Genomic DNA, 20,353 nt, shown 5'->3' with positions numbered 1-20,353 from the left:
AGAATGTTTTGGAAGAGCTGTCTCTCTGCTCTCTCCCTCTGCATGCAACGTCACTCTTTAAAAGTATATTTTAGAAGCTTTTTGTGAAATATAAACTGGTAATTCAACCAGAATATAAAAATAGTCTACCTAAAATAACCTTAATTTCTGTTGTTTACTGCACAGACATTGGTCCCATGACAAAATGCAAGTTTGAACACTAAGAGAACTGCACCAAAGTATGCACAAAGTATCTTTGTTTATTTTTTGGTACAGACCAGAGACCCAAACCACAAGTGTGAACGCACTCTAAATGTGCTTTGCAAAAAAAACAACAACAGGACCAACAACCAGAAACTTACAAGCATTCACACGCATTATCCACCCCACACGCTCCTTCCTGTTTGTCCACACTAGAGTTATTGGCCAACCATATTAATACAAAATAATACAACCATCACTGTTAATGCTATGATTCTTCCATCAAGAATTGTGCTGATGCTGAGGTGGTTATTTGATGGTTATATGATGGTTTCAGGTTTGGTGTGTAAGAGATGTGTTTCTTCAGCTTTACCCACTGCAGAAACAATGCCAGACCATGGATGGGACCCTTGTATCAGCATAAAGTCATTCAGACCCTGACTCCCAGTATGTACAGGACATTGTTTGTTGCAGTCTCATGCATATTAATAATGACCTTTCTTTTTTTAATGCAATGACAAAAGGCTGACCTGGACCCATACAAGTAGAAGACATGGATAGAGGGTTATACCAAACTGGGGCAGGGCTGCTGTCAATGTGCTTCAACACTTTTATTGGACGTGTTGATCCAAAAACGGTGGAGAAGGATAAAGAAACTTCACAAAACCATGAGAACAGGAAGATAGAAAAGGAATGTGACAATACGCTGAAGGAAACTATATTTAGTGTTTAACGTTGCCTTCAATTTAGTAGTCAAATGGGTTTTGTGGCTCCAAGTAGGTTTTAATTTGCAGGAAATGGGCCCAAATGGCTCTTTTGACTCTAAAGGTTGCTGACCCCTGCTCTATACTGTATGCCAGGAGCACTGGATAGTTCCTTTTAACTTTAATCAAAAATGACGGAAGAACTGAGTTTTCTCCGCACACAACAGACATGAAGTCTCTTCAGGTATCAACAATAGTTGAAGTACAGCAACATCAAGTGCTGTTTAAAGCCTGGATTATGTTTCTGCATAGTCACTATGCCGTCCCCTGCAATGCCTTCTTGTCCCTTTGGTGGGGTTGAGTGCGTGGTGTGGTATTTTACAGATTCAACTCAGTGAGCAACCATGACACTCGCCAAATATCAGCTTCTTAGCTTCCTTTGTTGCCAGCAAACAATTGCAAATGTTTTAACAGTGTTATTGGAGGTGGAACAGTCACTTTTATTGCATTTGTTGCAGCACCTTAAAAGATACATGAATTGTTGATAGCGCCCTGATATAATTTGCTGAAAATCTACCCCCTCTGACACTTTGGACCTGCCTGTTCACCAAAACCACAAGCCGGCGTAAAATAAAATTTTGCATCAGGTGAAACAGCCGAGAATCAACAACTCTGAAAAGTAGGGTTGTTAATGATAAACCGATGCAATCAGATATCTGGTTTGACGAATTAACGATTCCGATTCGCCGGTGGAAGCTTCCTGTATCGATAATTATCTGCCATAAATCTTTTGATTAATCCATTGTGGAGACATGCACCGGGTATCGCGGGAGAAGCAATGGGTTGACAGTGTCTCATAAACAACACCAGAGTCTGAGTTGCTGGCGAAAGTATTGTCACGCTTGCTCCATAGCTTGCCATGGATGAAGACGATAATGGGTGTAAATAGTAGCATGTGCGCTAGCTAGGTAGCGCGCCTGGAACTATTTACGAGTCACCACTACTTACCGCTATTTACTAGTCACTACCTATCTAATCACCGCAAAAGCGTTTCACCCTGGAGTTACCTACCTGGAGTATCATGCATAGTCTGAAATGTTGCACATTGTTGTGACATGATTATTGTATTATTATCATTATTGTTATGACATTTTGAATATGGGATTGATCAAAGAAAAAGATGTTCATTCAGCAAGTCTTTTTTTTTGGTCCGTGTCTCAACAATATAAACATTTGACATGTCATTCTGTTGGGTTGATCTTTGCCAGTGCCTTACAGCATGCTTGGGGATATGATGTGCTCTTTTACACATCAGAAAATACTGTAAGAATGACACTTTCATATAATTGGCATCTTTATTTTATAATGTAAGATTGTCTGCATCAACAAACAGTAACCGTAGAATTGAATCGCATCCTTTGTACACTCCATGGTATTGTATCGACTCGTTAGGGTTTTTAAAATATATTGTTTTTGAATCATATCGTAACTTGTGTATCTAGATTCGAATCGAATCGTCTCTAACAGAGACATAGCCACTGAAAAGTGCGTATTTCTGCCATTTTGGGGCATGGCAGCTGTAATGACCGCTTGGGAAGATCCTCAATGACGCCGTTGCACAACCTAAAAAAACATAGATTTCGTGTTTCCACCAAATAGCCATTCTTGATGTCGCTTTCCGGCAACAGAAACAGGTTTATTACGACACCTAGAATCACACAGTGGCCTCTGCTGGTCACTGAGGGGAGTGTCATCCTGTTTTCTCCTTGCGGCTGTCAGCTGTTATTAAGGACTCGGCTGCCTGACAAGGTCGCCAGCTTCATCTCTCAGTGCCGCTGGAAGATGTTTGTCAGCGTTGGATGAGATTTAACGCTTCTCGAGCCATAAATAACACAGGAGTGAATCATTCCGCTTCTGGCTGGCATCTCTCTCTTCCTTGCACTGTGCTTTTTACCTTCCTCCCATCTGTTTAAATGAAGAGCATGCACATTCATTGTTCACTCTGACAGCTCTGTTTAACCTTCAGGCTCAGAAGAACCCAGGATGTTAACACACAATCACACTAAAATCTGCAACCTGCCAACAGTATGTTCTTGTAAGAAAGACAAATAAAAGCATAATTCATATATCTATATACCGTACACAGCATTTTATTATGTTTTTATTTGGTATAAAACAAGAGAAAGGGCAGCTGTAGCAAAAACAATCACAATAACACACTCAAGTGTATAATATTAAATAGATGTTTGTATATAATAAACATAAATGTAGAGGTTTTTTTTTTTTTTTTTAAGAAAAATGGTCTTGTTCTGTTAGCCTCACTTTATCATTAAGCTAAAGAGATTTTTTTTGTCATGCTAACAAATAAGTCTTCATGGAGTATTGGGGTCACATTGGGAAAAAAAACCCCATGCAAGAGGAAAGTTCTGAAAACCAAAAAGTAATTTTAGAAGAAAACTGTTACAATAAGCACAAAAAACTTGAGTTGAAACAAGGTTGAAAATTGACAAGAATAAAACTTTCATGTTAGACAAAAAGTTTTAATGTCTTGATAATAAAATCTGTCATATCGTGAAAAACATTTTTTTCACGTAAAATCACAAAAGTACAGAAAAAAGATGGCATTTTATGCTTATTACAGGAAAAAAAAGATGAATATGAAAGTTGTAATTTGATTATAAAATCATAATAGCACGTGAAAAAACTGTAAATTCATAAAAATAATGCCAGAATGTTGCAGGAAAAAAATTGTGATACAACTCAAAGTTGTACGGTTAAGAGAATAAAAATGCATTTTTTAAAAAAGTTGTCATCTTAAGAGAAAACATAATAATTATGAGAAAATGGTGGAATTTTGTAATTAAAATTAAATCTTAATATTACAATAAAAAACTTTATTGGAGTAAAATAGCACTATTGCAGAAAAAGGCTGTGAGAACAATGTGTGTGGTTTTATTATTAAAATATGATTGATTCATTATTAGATTATTATAATAATATTATCATACTTATAATTTACAGGAAAACAATTATTTGCTTTACATGTAGTTGTAATATTACAGAAAACTTGTAATTTTGTGAGAAGTAGACTTAATATTACAGATTTATAGAATACAAATGTTAACATTTCACACAAAAAGTTGTAATTTGACGCAAGTCGTAATATTATGAAAAAAAAATGCAATTCATAGTCACATTACAAAAAGTAAATACGTTTTTATCTTAGTGCTGGAAAAAGCTGTCATTTCATGAGAATAAAGTCAGAATGTAGCAAAAAAAAAAATGCGACATGACTCAAATAAAGTTGTAACAACTGAATATGACAAACCTGTCATATTTGGGAAAAAAAGTCATAATTTTATGAAAATAGTCATAATACAAATAAATTGTATTAATTAATTTAATAGAACTACAATTGTAATCTCATGAGAAAAAAATATTTCATTGAAATAAAGTCATAATATCATAATATCATTTATGAGAATAAAGCAGCCATAAGGCGAGTAAAAAAGCTGTAATTTTATTTGAAAAGAGAAAAAAGTTGCAATTTTTATTAGAATAAAATCATAATATAAACTAATATAAAAACGTTGGAATTTTAGTTATCATATGAGTTGAAACAAAAAAAGCTGGAATTTTGTGATCGAATGGGATATAAGAATAAGGGCTCTATAAAAAGCGGAAAATAAATGAATGAATGAAGTTAACAAACATTTAATGACATGACCTGATTAATATATGCCAGGTCTCCAGACTTGTACTTTTTTCCTTTCAGTGTGGCGCCAATACTCATTGTCGTCTATCTTTTCTGCCTCCAGCTGTGTTAGCGTTCAGTGTGCATGCGTGCTGGATGGAATGTACCCTGAAGGCAACATGAACTCTAGGATGAAGCCTTGTTTTATCTCACGTTGGCCAAAAAGGAGCAGCAAATGGGCTATGCTGTCATTAATAATAGAGTGGAACCTGCAAGTGCCTTCTGGGGAAACATCCTTGCCACAATACTTGGTGACAATACAGAGGTGAGCTGTACACAATGCAGAAGAGGAGGAGGAGGAGGTTTGTGATTCCTTCAAGTTGTGCTGATTATGTCAACTGTCTTTTTATGTCAGTGGGTAAGCTCTTGCCAACTTAAATAACCATGAATACATTAACATGACAATGCTACAAATCACAGCCTCTACTTACCACCAGTAGAGATAGCAGCTATCTGTGTGTATTTGTGTGTATTTCCATCTGAAGGAAAGAAAAGTGTCTGTCATGCTGAAGTCAATGATGGCTGCATGGCAGTTTGGTTCGGTGGTGTGGTTGCAGGTGTGGAGTGGTTGCAGGTGACCACCACCACACATGCTCCAGCCCGGCCCAGACACAGTGGCGCCACCTGACCAACACAAGAACAACACACGAAACACAGGAAGTCACACGTGATTTCACCACTTTACCATTGGTTATGATTATGATGACATGCTGACAGACCAGAAAACCACCAAGCCTCCACCATAACCTCTATCTCACCAAATAGCTAACGTGGTCATAAATAAAGTCATCAAGTCATAAATGAAAACAGAAGCAATATTCTTAGAAATGAATGCTGCAAATCTTGCAGCATCCCCAACGTCTCAGTTTATTCTTGTTCTCAGTGTGTCTGGAAAAACAACAACCCACTGAGGCTGTGCAGATGAGCCATAAAGTGATGTGCAGTCGCAGTTATTTATGCCGCCATAGCAAGGACAATATTAGCATGAGGAACACATACATTTGCATAAGAGTGAAAACATGCCAGGATGCACGGTTGTTAAGGTTGTGGGAGTCACCGTGTATGCATATGTTTGTGTATGTGTACCTGTGTCCACTCATTAGTCTGAGGGTCATAAGCCTCCACTGTGCTGAGATACACAAGTCCATCATAACCACCCACAGCGTAGAGACGGTCGCCGAGGAGACAAACACCCACTGCATCTCTGCTGATACTCATGGGAGCCACTGCTGTCCACACATCGGTCTGAGGGTCATATCTGTACACACACACACACACACACACACACACACACAATGTAAATGTTTATTGTGTGTAATAATGTGTTTATTGGCTGCATGGTGGCAGTGTGGCTAGCATTTGCTTCACAGCAAGGAGGTTCTGGTTTCGAATCTGCCACGGATATGTGGAGTTTGCATGTTCTCCCCTTGTTTGTGTGGGTTCTCTCTTAGTACTCCGGCTTTCTCTCGCATCCCCAAAACATACATGTTAGGCTAATTAGAATCACGGGTGGGAAAACTAGGCCCGCAGACCCGCCTGAGGCTTCCAAAGTATTTAATATAAACATTTAACATGTAAGTCAGCAACATGACTTGCAACACTCCAGTGATGAGCTTGAGTCGCACAGGAAATAGGAAAGACAAGGAAAGAGAATCTGAGACAACCGTTTGATGAAGGAGCTGAGAGCGGTCCAGACAACTACCCACAGTGCCAAACGAAAACAAACACACGTGAGACGCAACGTAACCTACCCACTGCATAAAAATAAATGCACAACACACATGCCAAAATGAAACTCATATCCGACCACAAAGCATGCTGGGCCATTATGGTAGTCATAGAGACTATGTCCCAGCAGCTCCAGGAAGGCTGCAATATGAAGCAGTGTGTGGTGTCTACACTTGAGCAGGCAGCGCCAGCGTATGTGACAAAGGACAGAGAAGCAAGCTTTCTACGACAAAGTTTTGTAAAAAGGGAAACATTTGGGTGTTTCCTTTTCATGGTTCACCGTGTTTGTTGCATTTTTGCTGTTGCAAAACATGTGGAGGAGGTAATCTGGGAAGTACAATATGTGTATGTTCACATACACTGGATATTCAATGTTTTATCATTCATAGTTCATATTGCAAATTGACACATTTTTTCATGTACATTTTGGGTGTCTTATTCAGTAAAAACATTTAAAATTAAATGTAGTTTTTTGAAGTGGTCTGTCATTGTTTAGTTATGCAAAACAGCTTCAGATGTTTAAAGTGCTCTTGAAAAAAAGGGACACAAGCACATACAGCATAATGTATGTCACTTCTACAGGTAAAATATTTAACCCAATGCGGCCTGCGACTCAAAAAGTTTACACTAAATTGTCTATTGGTGTGAATGTGAGTGTGATTGGTTGCCTGTTTGTCTGTTTGCATGTGCCCTGTGATTGACGGGTGACTAGTCCAAAGTCAGCTGGAACAGGTACCAGCTCACCCACTGCGCTGAGCAGGATGAGCAATAAAAAAAAAAAAAAGAATAAATATTGTGTTTATTGTTACCTCTCCACACAGTCACTTAATCGCGAGGCTAGAGATGAAGCAGGAGCATCGTGACCACCTATGGCATACAGGAAGCCGTGCCACGTAGCCACGCCCACACCGCCACGCCGTTTTGCCATGGGAGCACAAGCGACCCACCTGTAGATGAAGGTCAGCAGCTTGAAAACCATCAGAGCGGAAAAGCAGCAGCAAATGCGAAATCAAGTCAACAAGTGTGTGTTGACAGCTGCGACCTGTTGGTGTGAGGGTCAAAACACTCCACTGAACGCAGGCAGGAGGAGCCATCACGACCTCCGACTGCATACAACCTGAGAAGCAGAGATGCTTTTATCCATTTGAGACCAGCATTCACTCATAAACTAACTAGGATACTGCAGAACAGCTCAGGAGCCTGGGACTGTACGCTGTTTAAGATTAGGACATCCCATGACATTTGTTGCACACACTATGGGTTGTGTTGAAAATGGTTTGGAAGACATGCAAACATAAATGTAATACAGATATCCTCAAAGTTTTATCATCATTACACAACCGGTGCCTGACTTATGCACATTACATTTTGCTTGATGGCGGACATTTTATTTAAAGAATCTTGCTCAAATGTGTACTTGTGCTTATGATGTGCTTATTAGTCCCCTAATTGTGTGAACCAAATTTTGTGGTGATTCAGCTAAACCTCATAGTTACAGTGGATGTTTTGTAGAGCACATTGAGCTGTGTGAGAAATTTCAAGTCAATCCTACTCGGGTTTAATAACAGCGCCACCATTTAGTGTATTTGTGAGAAAATGGAAAATAACAGCAAAGGCAACACAGTTGGGGTGCATGTTTTGGCACATTTTCAGTCAACCAGGCAGCTGAGAGAGGATAAAACGGTGGCGTGAACACAAACACATTCACACAAACGCTCCCAATGCTAACTACTTGTTTCTGTGCTAATTATAACGCAAACGCTAATTATAAAGCCTTTCTCAGTTCGAACTCTCAGAAGAACTTAATAAAAACAAGGGAAGGATTTTGCAATTGTAATAACTTCCCCGTGCCGGTTGTTGCTGGGCCGAGAGAGAGGGTTCAATCCTAGAATCATCATTTGTGCAAATGGCAACAAATACATTAATAACAACATGCAGTCATGGTCCTTTCACAAGAGCAAAAGCTTGATCAGGGTATGAGATGCCATGAAATGTTTTACCTTAATTGAGGATTCTCGTCACTTACTTGCCATTGAGTACAGCCACTCCTACGGTGCTTCTGGGTGTGGCCATGCTGGCAACAAAACTCCACTGGCGAGCTTGAGGATCCCACCTAATAAACACAACAACTTCTCAGTCACTTTATGTACTCACTGAACACTTTGTTAGGTACACCTACACAGTCTAATGAGATCCAATGCAAGAGCATTGTTAGATAAATATTCTGACTTTACAAACATTAGTAGTCTCCTAATTTAGATACAATACATGAGAGGGACAAAATGTTAGAAACTGCTCTCTGTATGATGCAATCGCAGTTCTATACCACAATAAACACTGATGTTGAATCAACACCTAAATACCTAATAAAATAATATGTACTGTATATAATAAATGCTGTATATACTGTAATACAGTCAAACCTCAGTTTTTGAACGCCTCAGTTTTTTATATGATAATGTTTTCGCCCAAGATTTTTGTTAAAATTTTATCCCAGTTTTCGTACAGTCTTCGTACAGTTTTCGATGACTATACAACATAGTGTGTAAAAAAACCAGTCCGTTGGCCTTGCACTGTATCATTCTACGGAATCAAGTGCCCAAACAAAGCGCCCCATTTTTTATTGAGTGCAACTGCTCAATAACACACCACGGAATCAAAAAAAGTTGCGGGTGCCAGAAATTTGATAAAGAAAGTGAGAACTACCATTGAATTCAAATACACTCATTGCAAAGACTTTGTCAATCTCGCCAAGATGTCGGCATCAACAAAAAGTTCCATCCTGGCAAAGAAAGAAGCTAATGTTGCAAAAGGGATAAAGGTGGATGATGTTGAGAAGTTGTTGTTGATGTGGATCCCCTCTCTCCCCTTCCCTGCCCTCCTGTCTCTCCGCTCCTTGCAGTCTTTCCAAAAAGAGTCTTCAATAATTTTCACTTTTGTTGACAAATTAACGTTGGAGGCGGTCTGCCCTCTACTGAATGCTATTCCTGTGTTGTTCGTAATGGCAGAATTCTAAAATGTTTACATTGGATGTCATTAGGGCCGCTCAGTGGCCTAGTGGTTGGCATGTTGGCCACACTGTCACAGTAAGGAGAATCTCCGTTGGAAATTTCTGTGTGGAATTTGCATGTTTTCTCTGGGTACTCCGGTTTCCTCCCACATTCCAAAAACATGCATATTAGGTTAATTGGCAACTCTAAATTGTCCATAGGTAGGAATGTGAGTGTGAATGGTTGTTTGTCTATATGTGCGATTGGCTGGCTACCCCGCCTGTTGCCCGAAGTCAACTGGGATAGGCTCCAGTGACCCTAATGAGGAGAAGCGGCATAGAAAATGGATGGATGTCATTAATGCTTGCTCACCTTTCTACTGTGCTGAGGTAGCTCCAACCGTCATGTCCTCCTACTGCGTACATGGGCCCTTCAAGGACGGCTACACCTGCAGCAACCACCACACACAGTGCATGCGTGACTGACTCATGGCAACACTAAACATTTTTTTTTTTTTTTTAGCAAGCTCAGTGGTTTAGGACTACAGTAGATCCCCGTTTTTTTATGCCCCATGTCTACCCTACCACATACATAAAAATGTCTATTTTTGACATGCGGTTCATTCCTAAACCTCCAAAACATCCGGCTACCTTGACGTCGACATTGTCCTCTGATTTCAGATCAACTTTTGCAATAAAAGTGACTGTTATTATTAGATTCGATCGTAGAACCTTCTCTCTTCAATTGCCATTGGCCACTAGCGAGGCTAATTGCACAATCAAGGTTTAAGCCCAAAATATGCCTCATATGCATATTAAACACATTTAAAACTAATGAATGACAATGATGATTGACATTTTTTTAAAATTATTTTTTATTTTTTTCATTTTGGTTCATCTGTGGTGTCCAACCTTCTCCTCTGGAGTGCCTGTGTGAGTATGTCAATAACAGACAAGTTGCTCACTCCCCTGATAAGGACTTACCTTCTTACTGCCTTCATATACCTGGGACTGTGAGCGATGATGATAATTTACGTCTTGTGTATGGATTTGGCCTTGTCACTTCACAGACCTTACGATTGCACCATATATCTGTTGCCTGGTGGTACTCTGTTTCCCTAATCTAAGATCAATAATGTGTCCAAACCTGAACAGACTGTTCTAAGGACTACATTTCAACTTTGCTCACCTCTAGTTAAATTCGGCCATCCTTATCACCGCTAGGGGCCTGATTTTTTTCGTTGAGAAGAAAGACAAGTTCTTTCGGCCGTTCATTGATTATAGAGGGCTCAATGAGATCACTGTCACGAACAAGTACCCACTTATGGATTGTGTTTTTTCAACTCTCCAGTCAACCACCGCTTCACCAAATTAGATCTCCGCAATGCTTACCATCTTGTACGCATCCGGGAAGGTGATTTATTACTCCCTCTAGTCACTTTGGACTCACCAATGCTCCCGCTGTTTTTCAGAACCTCATTAACAACGTTCTTAGTGACATGATTAACCGTTTTTGTTTCATCTGTCTTGGTGATATCCTTATTTTTTCTGGAGTTGAACACGTCCAGCATGTGCTCTTGGTGCTCCAGAGGCTGCTGGAAAACAAGCTTTTGTTGAGGAACACTGGTAAAAGTATTCTGTACATTTTACCTGTATTATCACATATTTAACAACTTAGGGTGAATGAGATGTGTTTTCTGTGGAAAAAACGGCTTAAAAAAACCCCGACCAAAAATCAGCAAATTTGCGGGGCCGTGAATGCTGAATCGCAAATGTGTACATCTGTCAAGTTTTATTGTGGACAACCACACACCCGCGCGCACACACATGCAGTGTATTGTTGTGCAGTGTTAACAGCATGTTGACGCCTCCTCAACTGAAAGGTTTTAGATACTAGAACATCTGTTTTACCAGATCTCCCCCCCACCCCTGCATGCACTCAAAAGAAAAGCAGCAGCAGCAGCATGCCTTGAAATTATGGGCATGGTTTAATTCACCCTGCAGGTGTATCCTTGAACACAGCACTGACTTCACTTACTGCTGAGGTTCTGTGCTATCTTTGTCTGTGACAAGAATGCAAAACAATTTCAATACAAATCTTTAGAAATTTCTACTACAAATGCTGAAATAATCGTACTATCCTATTACAATAATTTATTTTTAACAAGAATGTGAAAGAATGGTTGTTTGTCTACATGTGCTCTGCGATTGGCTGCCGACCAGTCCAGGGCGTACCCTGCCTCTTGCCCGAAGACAGCTGGGATAGGCTCCAGCATACCCGCGACCCTACTGAGGACAACTGGTATAGAAAATGGATGGAGGTCTATGTGAATTTTGTGAACTTCTGTTTCTATGCCAATTGTTGTACAGAATAATAGTACATGGAAGAGTACAAGCCATCATGTGGATGAAGATGAAACACGAAGATGTAGCTCAACCTACAATCATAGCAGCCCCTCGTTTAGCAGTCAAATGCTATTTATGAATTAACACCGCTGTCATTCCGACTATAATGGTATCAGAACATCAATCAAAACATCACACACACTTAAGAGAGGCCATTAATGCTTCAATGACTTCAGCGTTGATAGATCATCACCGAAGACCACAGAGAAAATAACATTACTGATTGCAACACACACACAAGCCGTAAGCAGTGACACTTTCAAAGTAAAATGTTTCAAAATAAGAGTCTTCGCATATACATGCATAAACTTGGAGAAATTTTAATAGGTAGCGCTAAATCAATCTGAGGCGGTCAAAATTAATTAGTGGTGTGCCGCCACAAATAAATGAATGTATGGGAAACGCTGAACAGTAGTCAGTTGCAGGCCATTTATTGAGCAAGCCAAAATCTGAGTAATAATCTGGTCATCAGGCTGATCATGGACAGAGAACTGGATGTGTTCATGTTTTCGCTGTGAGCGCAACACTGCCATTTTGTTCTGTTCTAGACAACATACTGTAATTAGGTCAGAATCAACAGCGCCTCTGGTGGTTGCAGCCAAGTAGTGTCAACACAATTATCACATTTCTTAACAATTATTGTAATGCGAAAGACATTTCCTTTTTCTGTAGCTCATTCATGATCCATGAAGAGGGGCTTACCTAGGCCATGTCTGTGTGTGGACATGGGGGGCATGACGCTCCAGGCCTTGCTCTGAGGGTTGTAACACTCCACTGTGTTGAGGGTCTTGAGTCCATCTCGGCCCCCTACCACATAGATGCGGCCATCCAGGACGGCTACGCCGAACTGAAGCCTCCGACCGCTCATGGTTGCCACCTGCCTCCACTTGTCCCGCCGTAGACAGTACTGCTCGATACTGGTAGCACCTGCAGGAAACCAATCGCAAATCACTGTGTATTGATATGAAACGGCGAAGGTTAAAAGACGCTGATTGGAATGTTAGATAGTATTATATATTTGTTGAGAAAGGTAATATTGTTCACATGCGTTTACAATATTAGAGTGTTGTTTCAGGCTAGTCAACATGGCATCATTGTTGTGAAAGCAAATTGCTTTGAATATAAGTATTATTTCTTTGACAAAAGCAAATCTTAATACTATAAAATGTGTCAAAGTCAAAGTGTACAGTCATCCCTTGCCACATTGCGGTTGTAATTTCGCACCTTTACACTATTGTGGTTTTTCGTTGTAAAATACGATCTATTAGTAAAAAAAAAAGCATATTTAAGCCAATTTTCTATATTTTCTTTTAACATTTTCAAGCACATAAATTGTTAAATGAACTAAAACTAACTCCAAATTGTGATATGTAGTATTCTCCACTGGTCACTAGGTCACTACGTACAGGTGCCAGACTTGATCGCTGGAACAACAAGCATGTATTGCAGCTTTGAATGATCTCACAACAAGAACAATAATAATAACAGAATAATCCTAATCATAATAATAACATGGTCTACTGTTGAGGCCATAATCAACATCCGGGCAAGCTCAGTCTTACTTACATACTTACAGGGGCAAGTAAACACCAACACTGAACTAACAGTGGTGTTATCACATGGATGTACAGTTTTGTGAATTGTATCGTATCGTGAGATACCCTGAGATTCCCAGCCCTACTCCCAATTCATGATGCGGCCCAGCCTCACCCAGACTCTACCTCTACTGGCCCCCAGTGAAATTGAGTTTGAGACCCCTGCTGTAGAGTGTTTACAATTTCTAATCTGCTCTCTATATCGCATGCGGAGGAGCAATCACATTAATAAATCAACAAGTGTGTTCTTGCTTGGCCATACAACAACAATCCATCACAGTACAACAGCAACCATCTGCATAAAGTTCATGCTTTGGTTGTGTCCCCAAGGTACCTTTTGTGGCATCCATGCCGCCAACGGCAAACATGGCCCCAACGGTGGCCTTGCGGGGCCGTGTGCGCGGGCTCTGCAGCAGGGGCCGACGCTGGGGCAAAAGGTGGTACTTCATTCCCTCCATCAGCAGTCGCTGGCAGTCCACGCTGTCTCGAAGAAGGGGGCTTGTCTCTAAGTCTGCTAAGAACTGCAATTATAAACACACACCAACAAACAGATTACACCAAATAAAGAATCTGTTCCAGTGGTAGTGCTGATTGCAGACAACCGAGGGTCAGGTAAAGCTTCTCTCATTGATTTAAAAGATTAGATATCACACACACGCACACACACGGTGGAGGACTTATCTATCCACCATGTCTCATCAGCAATCATGCTCTCATGTGATATCACGCATGTTCAATTTCACACAGTTCAGCTTTAAAACACCCACTGTATGGGAGAGGAAACAAACGTCCTCTGAGGCCAAAATGGGTGTGTTACTGAGCGTGATTGCGTACATGTACGTTAAGACAGAACAGCAGTGTGGGCATTTAGATCTACAATTCTATCTGCCTTAAAGCCTGGACAGGACAGGGGAGAAAAAAAAGACAGAACAGCAGGTTTGTGCATTGAAATGCTACCTGTAAAAATGTACTTATTCTTTCCTCTGCATTCCAATCAGCACAGTAAAGAAAGTCTCCTCCTAAATTAATTGAGCTTGGGAACAGAATCAAATCAATTTTCTAAGCCAACGTGCAGAGCGTACAGCAGGCGAGCTAAATGGATAAGCAGCTTACACGCCAGGGAGAATCCTTCAATTGCATTCAATCGGTTGGGGACACATTAGGGTGAGCCTCCATTAGTGCATGTCTGTCATAACAGGAGGACAAAGATGGGACGTGCTTTGGGCAGAGTGTAGAGTAGGAGAGGTATACTCTCTCTTTGCTTCACAGTGTCTCCTGACACACACATACCACCCTGCAAGATGATAATGAGAAAATGTTTGATTTGTTACATCAACATTTTTTTTTTTTGCTTTCTGGCATTTAATAAGAAAAAACAAGATTGATGAATGTAGCCCTGCAGCACATTGTCCTATTTATGGCAAACAGATGCTACGCTGAGTGACTCAGTTGTTTGTGTATGTGTGTTAGTATGTGGTTGTGTGTGTGGTGTGCTAATGAGGAGCAGGGATCAACAGCATTAATCTGTGAATTGGAATCCTCTTGATGAGTAAATGCAGGGCCGCCTAGATAGACAACCGGCTATTTAGGGATGATGAATATTGACGGCAGGTCTGTCTGTGTGGGCTTTATTTCACTGGCATTTTACAAGACCTGATGTTGCTCAATGTCAATCGGTGTGTCAGATTAACGAGGTGGTGGCTCTAGTGAAACAAGCTCCCTGGCTATCGCTTGCTCTGCACTGTTGTAGCTTCTATTCTGCCATCCATCTTTACCACTGATGCCATGTTACAGCTACTTGTTAATTCATCTGACCGGGGTAGCATCATACTGTATATCTGAAATGAGATAGAAAAGAGACAGAGGTAGAGAGGCTACAAAGAGGGGCACATGGGGTAATTTGTCTCTACTGAAGAGATCGGGTAATCTCGCTGTTGTTAACAGAGATATCACACTTAATTAAGCTTTCCAGACTGTGTGTGTGTGTTTTCAATGCCATGGGCTGTAACTAAGGTTTTATCTTGCATATAAATGCCTCAGCACACATTACGCTGTAACATTACTCATGGAGGAGTGAGAAAACATGAAATTTGATGTTGTATGATGTCAGGGTTGACGTGAATGGAAACCACAGAAGTGGAGCAAAAAATATGAGCAAAACATCACCATTCAGTATTTTATCACACTGCCAATTTGCATTATGGGTAGTATTCAATAAGATCCTTATATGCCAGCACTTCATGCATCTGCTCCTTGAGGAAATGATTTTCAATATCACTATTCAAGCCTTTTCAGCAAGCGCAGCCATGACTGCTAATTGTCCATAGCTTTCCTGAGAGAGAGTATGTGAGTATGTGAGAATATGTGTACATGTATATGTGCTCACACTAATGGCATGTGCCTGTGCATGAGCCGCGAGTGAGTGACAGCCATTAACGCCACGCCCCCTTTTTGGGCCGAACGACAAATGTCATTCAGTTTAACTTTAATTGTGAAGAATATAACATTATTTTTGTACACTCAGGGGCCCATTGCACGAAAGTAGGATTCAGATATCCATGATAAATGACTGAGCTGAGCTCAACCAACCCAAAACAAGTGGAAGTGGAAATCCTCATAGAGGCTTACGAGGAGTCAAAAGAGCAAATAAAAAGAAAGGCAACGCGGCCACAGTCATAAAACAAAGAGAGAAAGCGTGGCAAAGATCTGCAATACTTTGTGCATAAGTAGTGCACAAATACACACTCACTGCTATGACGAAACCATCATAATTAAAGTCCAGGGATGAGATTTAATTTATCCATGGTAACTTAGGTCAAAATATATCCCACTTTCGTGCAACTGGATCATGGATAAATTAATATTATATTTTAATTTATATTTTAATTAATATTTTAAACAGAATGAACAAGGTGAGTACATGAACAATGACGACCAATGGAGGTGCCGCGAGCAGCGGAGCCTTCGTCCCGACAGTCACTCTGTGTTGCTTGCTACATGGCAAAAGAAATGCAACATTTCGGGAAATGATAGAAATGTTTGACAGACAATACAAATTGCCTGGGAGAAAGTACTTGTATATGTCACAAACAGCAATTTGTGAACTGTATAACCAAGTGAAAGAAGACGTGTTGAAGGACATCAGAAACATTGCATTTTATTCCGCCATCACAGATATGTGGTCCAGCTTAAATATGACCCCCCACATTTTATTTTCATTGAGGTTTTTTTGTCTTTTTTTGTCTTTGTTTAATTTATTATGTTGTTTAATTTATTTACAATGTTAAATACTCTTGAGAAATTAAAGTTGATTGCTTTTGATATGATGTACTCTCGTTGTTATGCCATACCATATAATTAATGAAAAAATTGTCTCAAAAAATGTTGTCAATAGTATCGATTATCGACAATTAACGTCCAGCAAAATTTGTTATCGTGAGAGGCCTACATATGAGTATGCTACATTAATAATTAAATTATGTTAAATATTTAAAATCAATTCAGCTTAAAAGGTTCTAATACTTTCCATATGCTTAAATGTACAAGTATTAAAAATTTCATTTAGTTCGGATAAATACCGTAATACCGTACTTTTTCTTAAACTTTGAATCCTGCGGTTGATACAACGGTGCAGCTACTTTATGGCAAAATTTTAATCTCGTTACATCTCATTTACTTCAGAACTACTATTAATCGTTTAAATACTGTGCCTCTCGCGAGTGAGTGAGGAAAAGGTAGCTCTTTCTTTGGCAGGAGCCAATCATGAGCTATCAGTGCACTCACGACGAGCTTGTCAACCCATTGGAAATCATTGCATCCAAGTAAAGCATTCAGTGGTGTCTGCTGGGACGCTGCAATGATGTCAGCCTCCCTTTCAAAGACCATATCGGTGTATATAGTATTTGAGGTAAATGGTGGTCACGGCAGATACTCACTGATTTTCAGACCCCTCCGGACTACCCCTAATACAGTTAAACTGCACATTTTGGAGTGGCCTTTTATTGTGGCCAACCTAAGGCACACCATTATCATGCTGCCTCATCAGCATCTTGAAATGCCACACCTGTGAGGTGGATAGATTATGACTCATGAATGATGGATGCTCACTAACAGATTTAGACAGATTTGTGAACAATATTTGAGAGAGATAGGCATTTTGTGTACATAGAAAAACAATGTAGATATTTGAGTTCAGCTCATGAAAAATGGGAGCAAAAACAAAAGTGTTGCATTTACAGTATATTTTTGTTGAGTCTATATTAGAAATATAGAGAAGCACTGTAGTTTTTCCTTGACAGAATCAGTTATCACCTGTGGTTGCAGCAGTGGTAGTCGGACGTGAGCGAGAAGCAGGGGCAGGTGCCTTTGGCGGGAGTCGGCATTGTGATGCACCCAGGTTAGCAAAGAGTTTACTACAGTCTCCTCATCTGGAACGTTAATGTCATCGGACTTGAGCAGCTGCTCCATCTCGTCCAGTGGGAGAAGCAAGAATTCTTGGCCTCCGACGACCTCCAGAAAATGTTCCTTGTGGGCAGACAGTTAACAAGAAAGACTTTATTTTAATAGTCCTTTTCAAAGATATGAGTCAGAAAGTACTTCACAGTTTAAAGGAAAAATTCACTTTTTTGCACATCATCCACAATCCTCATGTAAGGCATGACCGCACCTGTCTTTATCTTTTCTGCGCGTTCTAAAGATATAAAAACAGATAAGAATGCACATAATGGGATGCACCTATTCCGCCTATAAAGCTATAAAGCTGAAAAAACATCCAAAAACTGCCAAAAATGCTTCATTTACATCATGTGACCTGCATATTTACCAAGCTACAGTGACATTGTTACTGTTATTAACATTGTTACGCTCAAGGACTACGTTACTGGCATCGTGACACCTCGCCACACCACACCGGCTAGCTACTACCTTCACCACACTCACTCACAGCGTATCAGTGCCGCGCTCACAAGGCATCAGGCCACTACCAAAAGCTAACACTACATATTGGAGCTGCTGCTGTGTTTTTATTTTTCGTTTCAATGTTGCTATGTGAAATCAATGCGCCCAGGAAGGACGTTCTGGAAATGCTTAAAATGACCAAAGTATGACAAAATAGTGTAAGTACAGTATTACATGTTATCATGAAGGTACTGTACCTGTTACTGTATAGTTACAGCATGTATATAAAACCATAAAATGGTGGTGGAGGTTTTAGGAGGTGTTTTAATAGCGGGCTTTCTAGATGGAATAGGTTTACCGATTAATCAATATCGGTGAATATGGAACCATTATATTTACTTTTTTTGCTGCATGGAGATTACTGCGTGTGTCTCTATGCTGCTCCCTTCCCAAGTACCTGGCACCTCCCCCTCACACACAAGGACAAGGAGTCTCCATGAATGCATCTCGTGACAATGAGGAAGTGTTGTTACCAGGACGAGCTGACTAGAGACATGTTTGTGAGTTGGAGATACATATATGGTGTTGGAATTGCACTGCTGTTGATGTGTTCAACCCCCAGTTGCCCCTGATGCTGCATCATCAGTAGGTAAATGTGCTAGCAATGTCAAAGAGTTTTGAGTGCCTTAGAGATGGAAAAGTGCTATACAAGTGAAAGACCATTTACCATTTTTGACAGCCCTAAAAATAATAACTGAATAAAATGCAATGAGAGGACAATATGTCAACATGAGAACACAGTATCATCAGTCAATAACAACAGTGAACGCTTCTCCAAAGAGAAGTATATTGCAGTTGTCAGGCAAAAATGCAAAAGGTCTCATAGAGGCTCTATCACGTTTTATTAATTTTTTTTTAGGAGGGACAGATGAGATAAATTCATTAAATGACCTCAGAGCTCGGCTGGGAACAATACATTTCAAGCAAATCCGGAATATATGCAGGTGCATTTATGGCTCTGAAGGTAGTGATTAGTATTTCAGACTAAATCCTATAGCTCACAGGCAACCATTGTCAACTTGGACTTCAACAGCCTGGCAGCCGTATTCGGCACCAACTGCAGGCTGTTCAATGAGTTTATACTGAGGCAGGAAGACAAGTCATTACCATAATCCGGTCTAGAGGAAACAAAAGCATGTATTGTCATCTCTAGCTCACAGTGAGAGACAATATTTCAAATTTTTGCAATGTTTTGAAGGTGACATGTGACTTTATCCCGTGGCATTTACTGTATACTTCCTGGCCCTCACTAAATGTGTTCCATGTGTGAACAATGCAAAGAAAAATGTGATTAGAATTACATGTACTGTTACAACTCTTTTCATTACTCCGTTGTGACCTTGCAGACACCCTCAGTTAAGAGATGAAGTCGCTGGACACCCACCATGATGTAGGCGTGCGCCGCCCTCTGCAGGTCGTGGCAGCCCTGAGCGTCAGCGTAGGAGCGGATGCCCAAACAGTTGGAAGGGTGGAGCTGCTTCATGAGGAAGGAACAGCAGGCCTGGACCACAGAGGACAGCTGAAGAAGACAAGAGACTGCCAGCAGAGACTCAATGGTGTCCTCCCTCAACTCCAGACGACCTGGAGGTCACAGATGTGAGAGAAGGAACATGGTCAAAGGAGATGGAAATACAAAAAAATAGTGTTTTTGAGATTTTCAATCTTATTCTGCGAGTAAGACTTTAATAAATTAAGCATGAAGCATATACAAATGTCTGTGTAGATTCTCGGTCATCCAGGTCATTGTGATCTGGAAACGTCCACTCAAAGCAATTGGACTTGTTTGTTAAAGATGTTTCACCTTTCGTCCAAAAGACTCATTTGTAAAATTTTAGTTGTGGAGTTTCCCTATTTATGTCTCTGGTGGTTGTGTCAAATTGTTTTGCCACCAGCCAGGCTAACGACCTATTGCTATGCATTATGCCTTAGAAAACTGAAGAAGCCATTTGGTTGAAAGGTCTGCAACAAACAAGATGAATCCAGTTGCCTTGATCCAACCTTTGCACATTTACATAAACATATATACATGCTCAAATAATTT

General features: G+C 40.2%; 1 protein-coding gene across 3 annotated transcripts in view; it reads right to left on the bottom strand.

Moving 5' to 3' along the window:
- Positions 1 to 2,247: 2,247 nt before the first annotated feature.
- The window catches only part of klhl5 (kelch-like family member 5), a 54,775-nt gene continuing 36,669 nt past the window's right edge, over positions 2,248 to 20,353 (bottom strand). For 2 of the 3 annotated variants that reach the window (XM_054779236.1, XM_054779238.1), the window contains 10 exons: positions 19,697 to 19,893; positions 17,668 to 17,880; positions 13,691 to 13,877; positions 12,464 to 12,688; positions 9,729 to 9,804; positions 8,393 to 8,479; positions 7,409 to 7,483; positions 7,176 to 7,313; positions 5,725 to 5,896; positions 2,249 to 5,262 (listed from right to left, as the gene is read on the bottom strand). In XM_054779236.1, coding sequence (XP_054635211.1) covers positions 5,140 to 5,262; positions 5,725 to 5,896; positions 7,176 to 7,313; positions 7,409 to 7,483; positions 8,393 to 8,479; positions 9,729 to 9,804; positions 12,464 to 12,688; positions 13,691 to 13,877; positions 17,668 to 17,880; positions 19,697 to 19,893 — 1,493 coding nt within the window. In that variant the 3' untranslated portion in view covers positions 2,249 to 5,139. Of the gene's footprint in view, positions 5,263 to 5,724; positions 5,897 to 7,175; positions 7,314 to 7,408; positions 7,484 to 8,392; positions 8,480 to 9,728; positions 9,805 to 12,463; positions 12,689 to 13,690; positions 13,878 to 17,667; positions 17,881 to 19,696; positions 19,894 to 20,353 lie in introns of all 3 variants that reach the window. The other variant, XM_054779237.1, reaches the window with a different exon arrangement.

This window comes from Dunckerocampus dactyliophorus, chromosome 6 (assembly GCF_027744805.1).
Source record: "Dunckerocampus dactyliophorus isolate RoL2022-P2 chromosome 6, RoL_Ddac_1.1, whole genome shotgun sequence".
Taxonomy (NCBI): domain Eukaryota; kingdom Metazoa; phylum Chordata; class Actinopteri; order Syngnathiformes; family Syngnathidae; genus Dunckerocampus; species Dunckerocampus dactyliophorus.
Note: the sequence above shows the minus strand (reverse complement) of the source record. Positions and strands in the feature narration are given on the sequence as shown.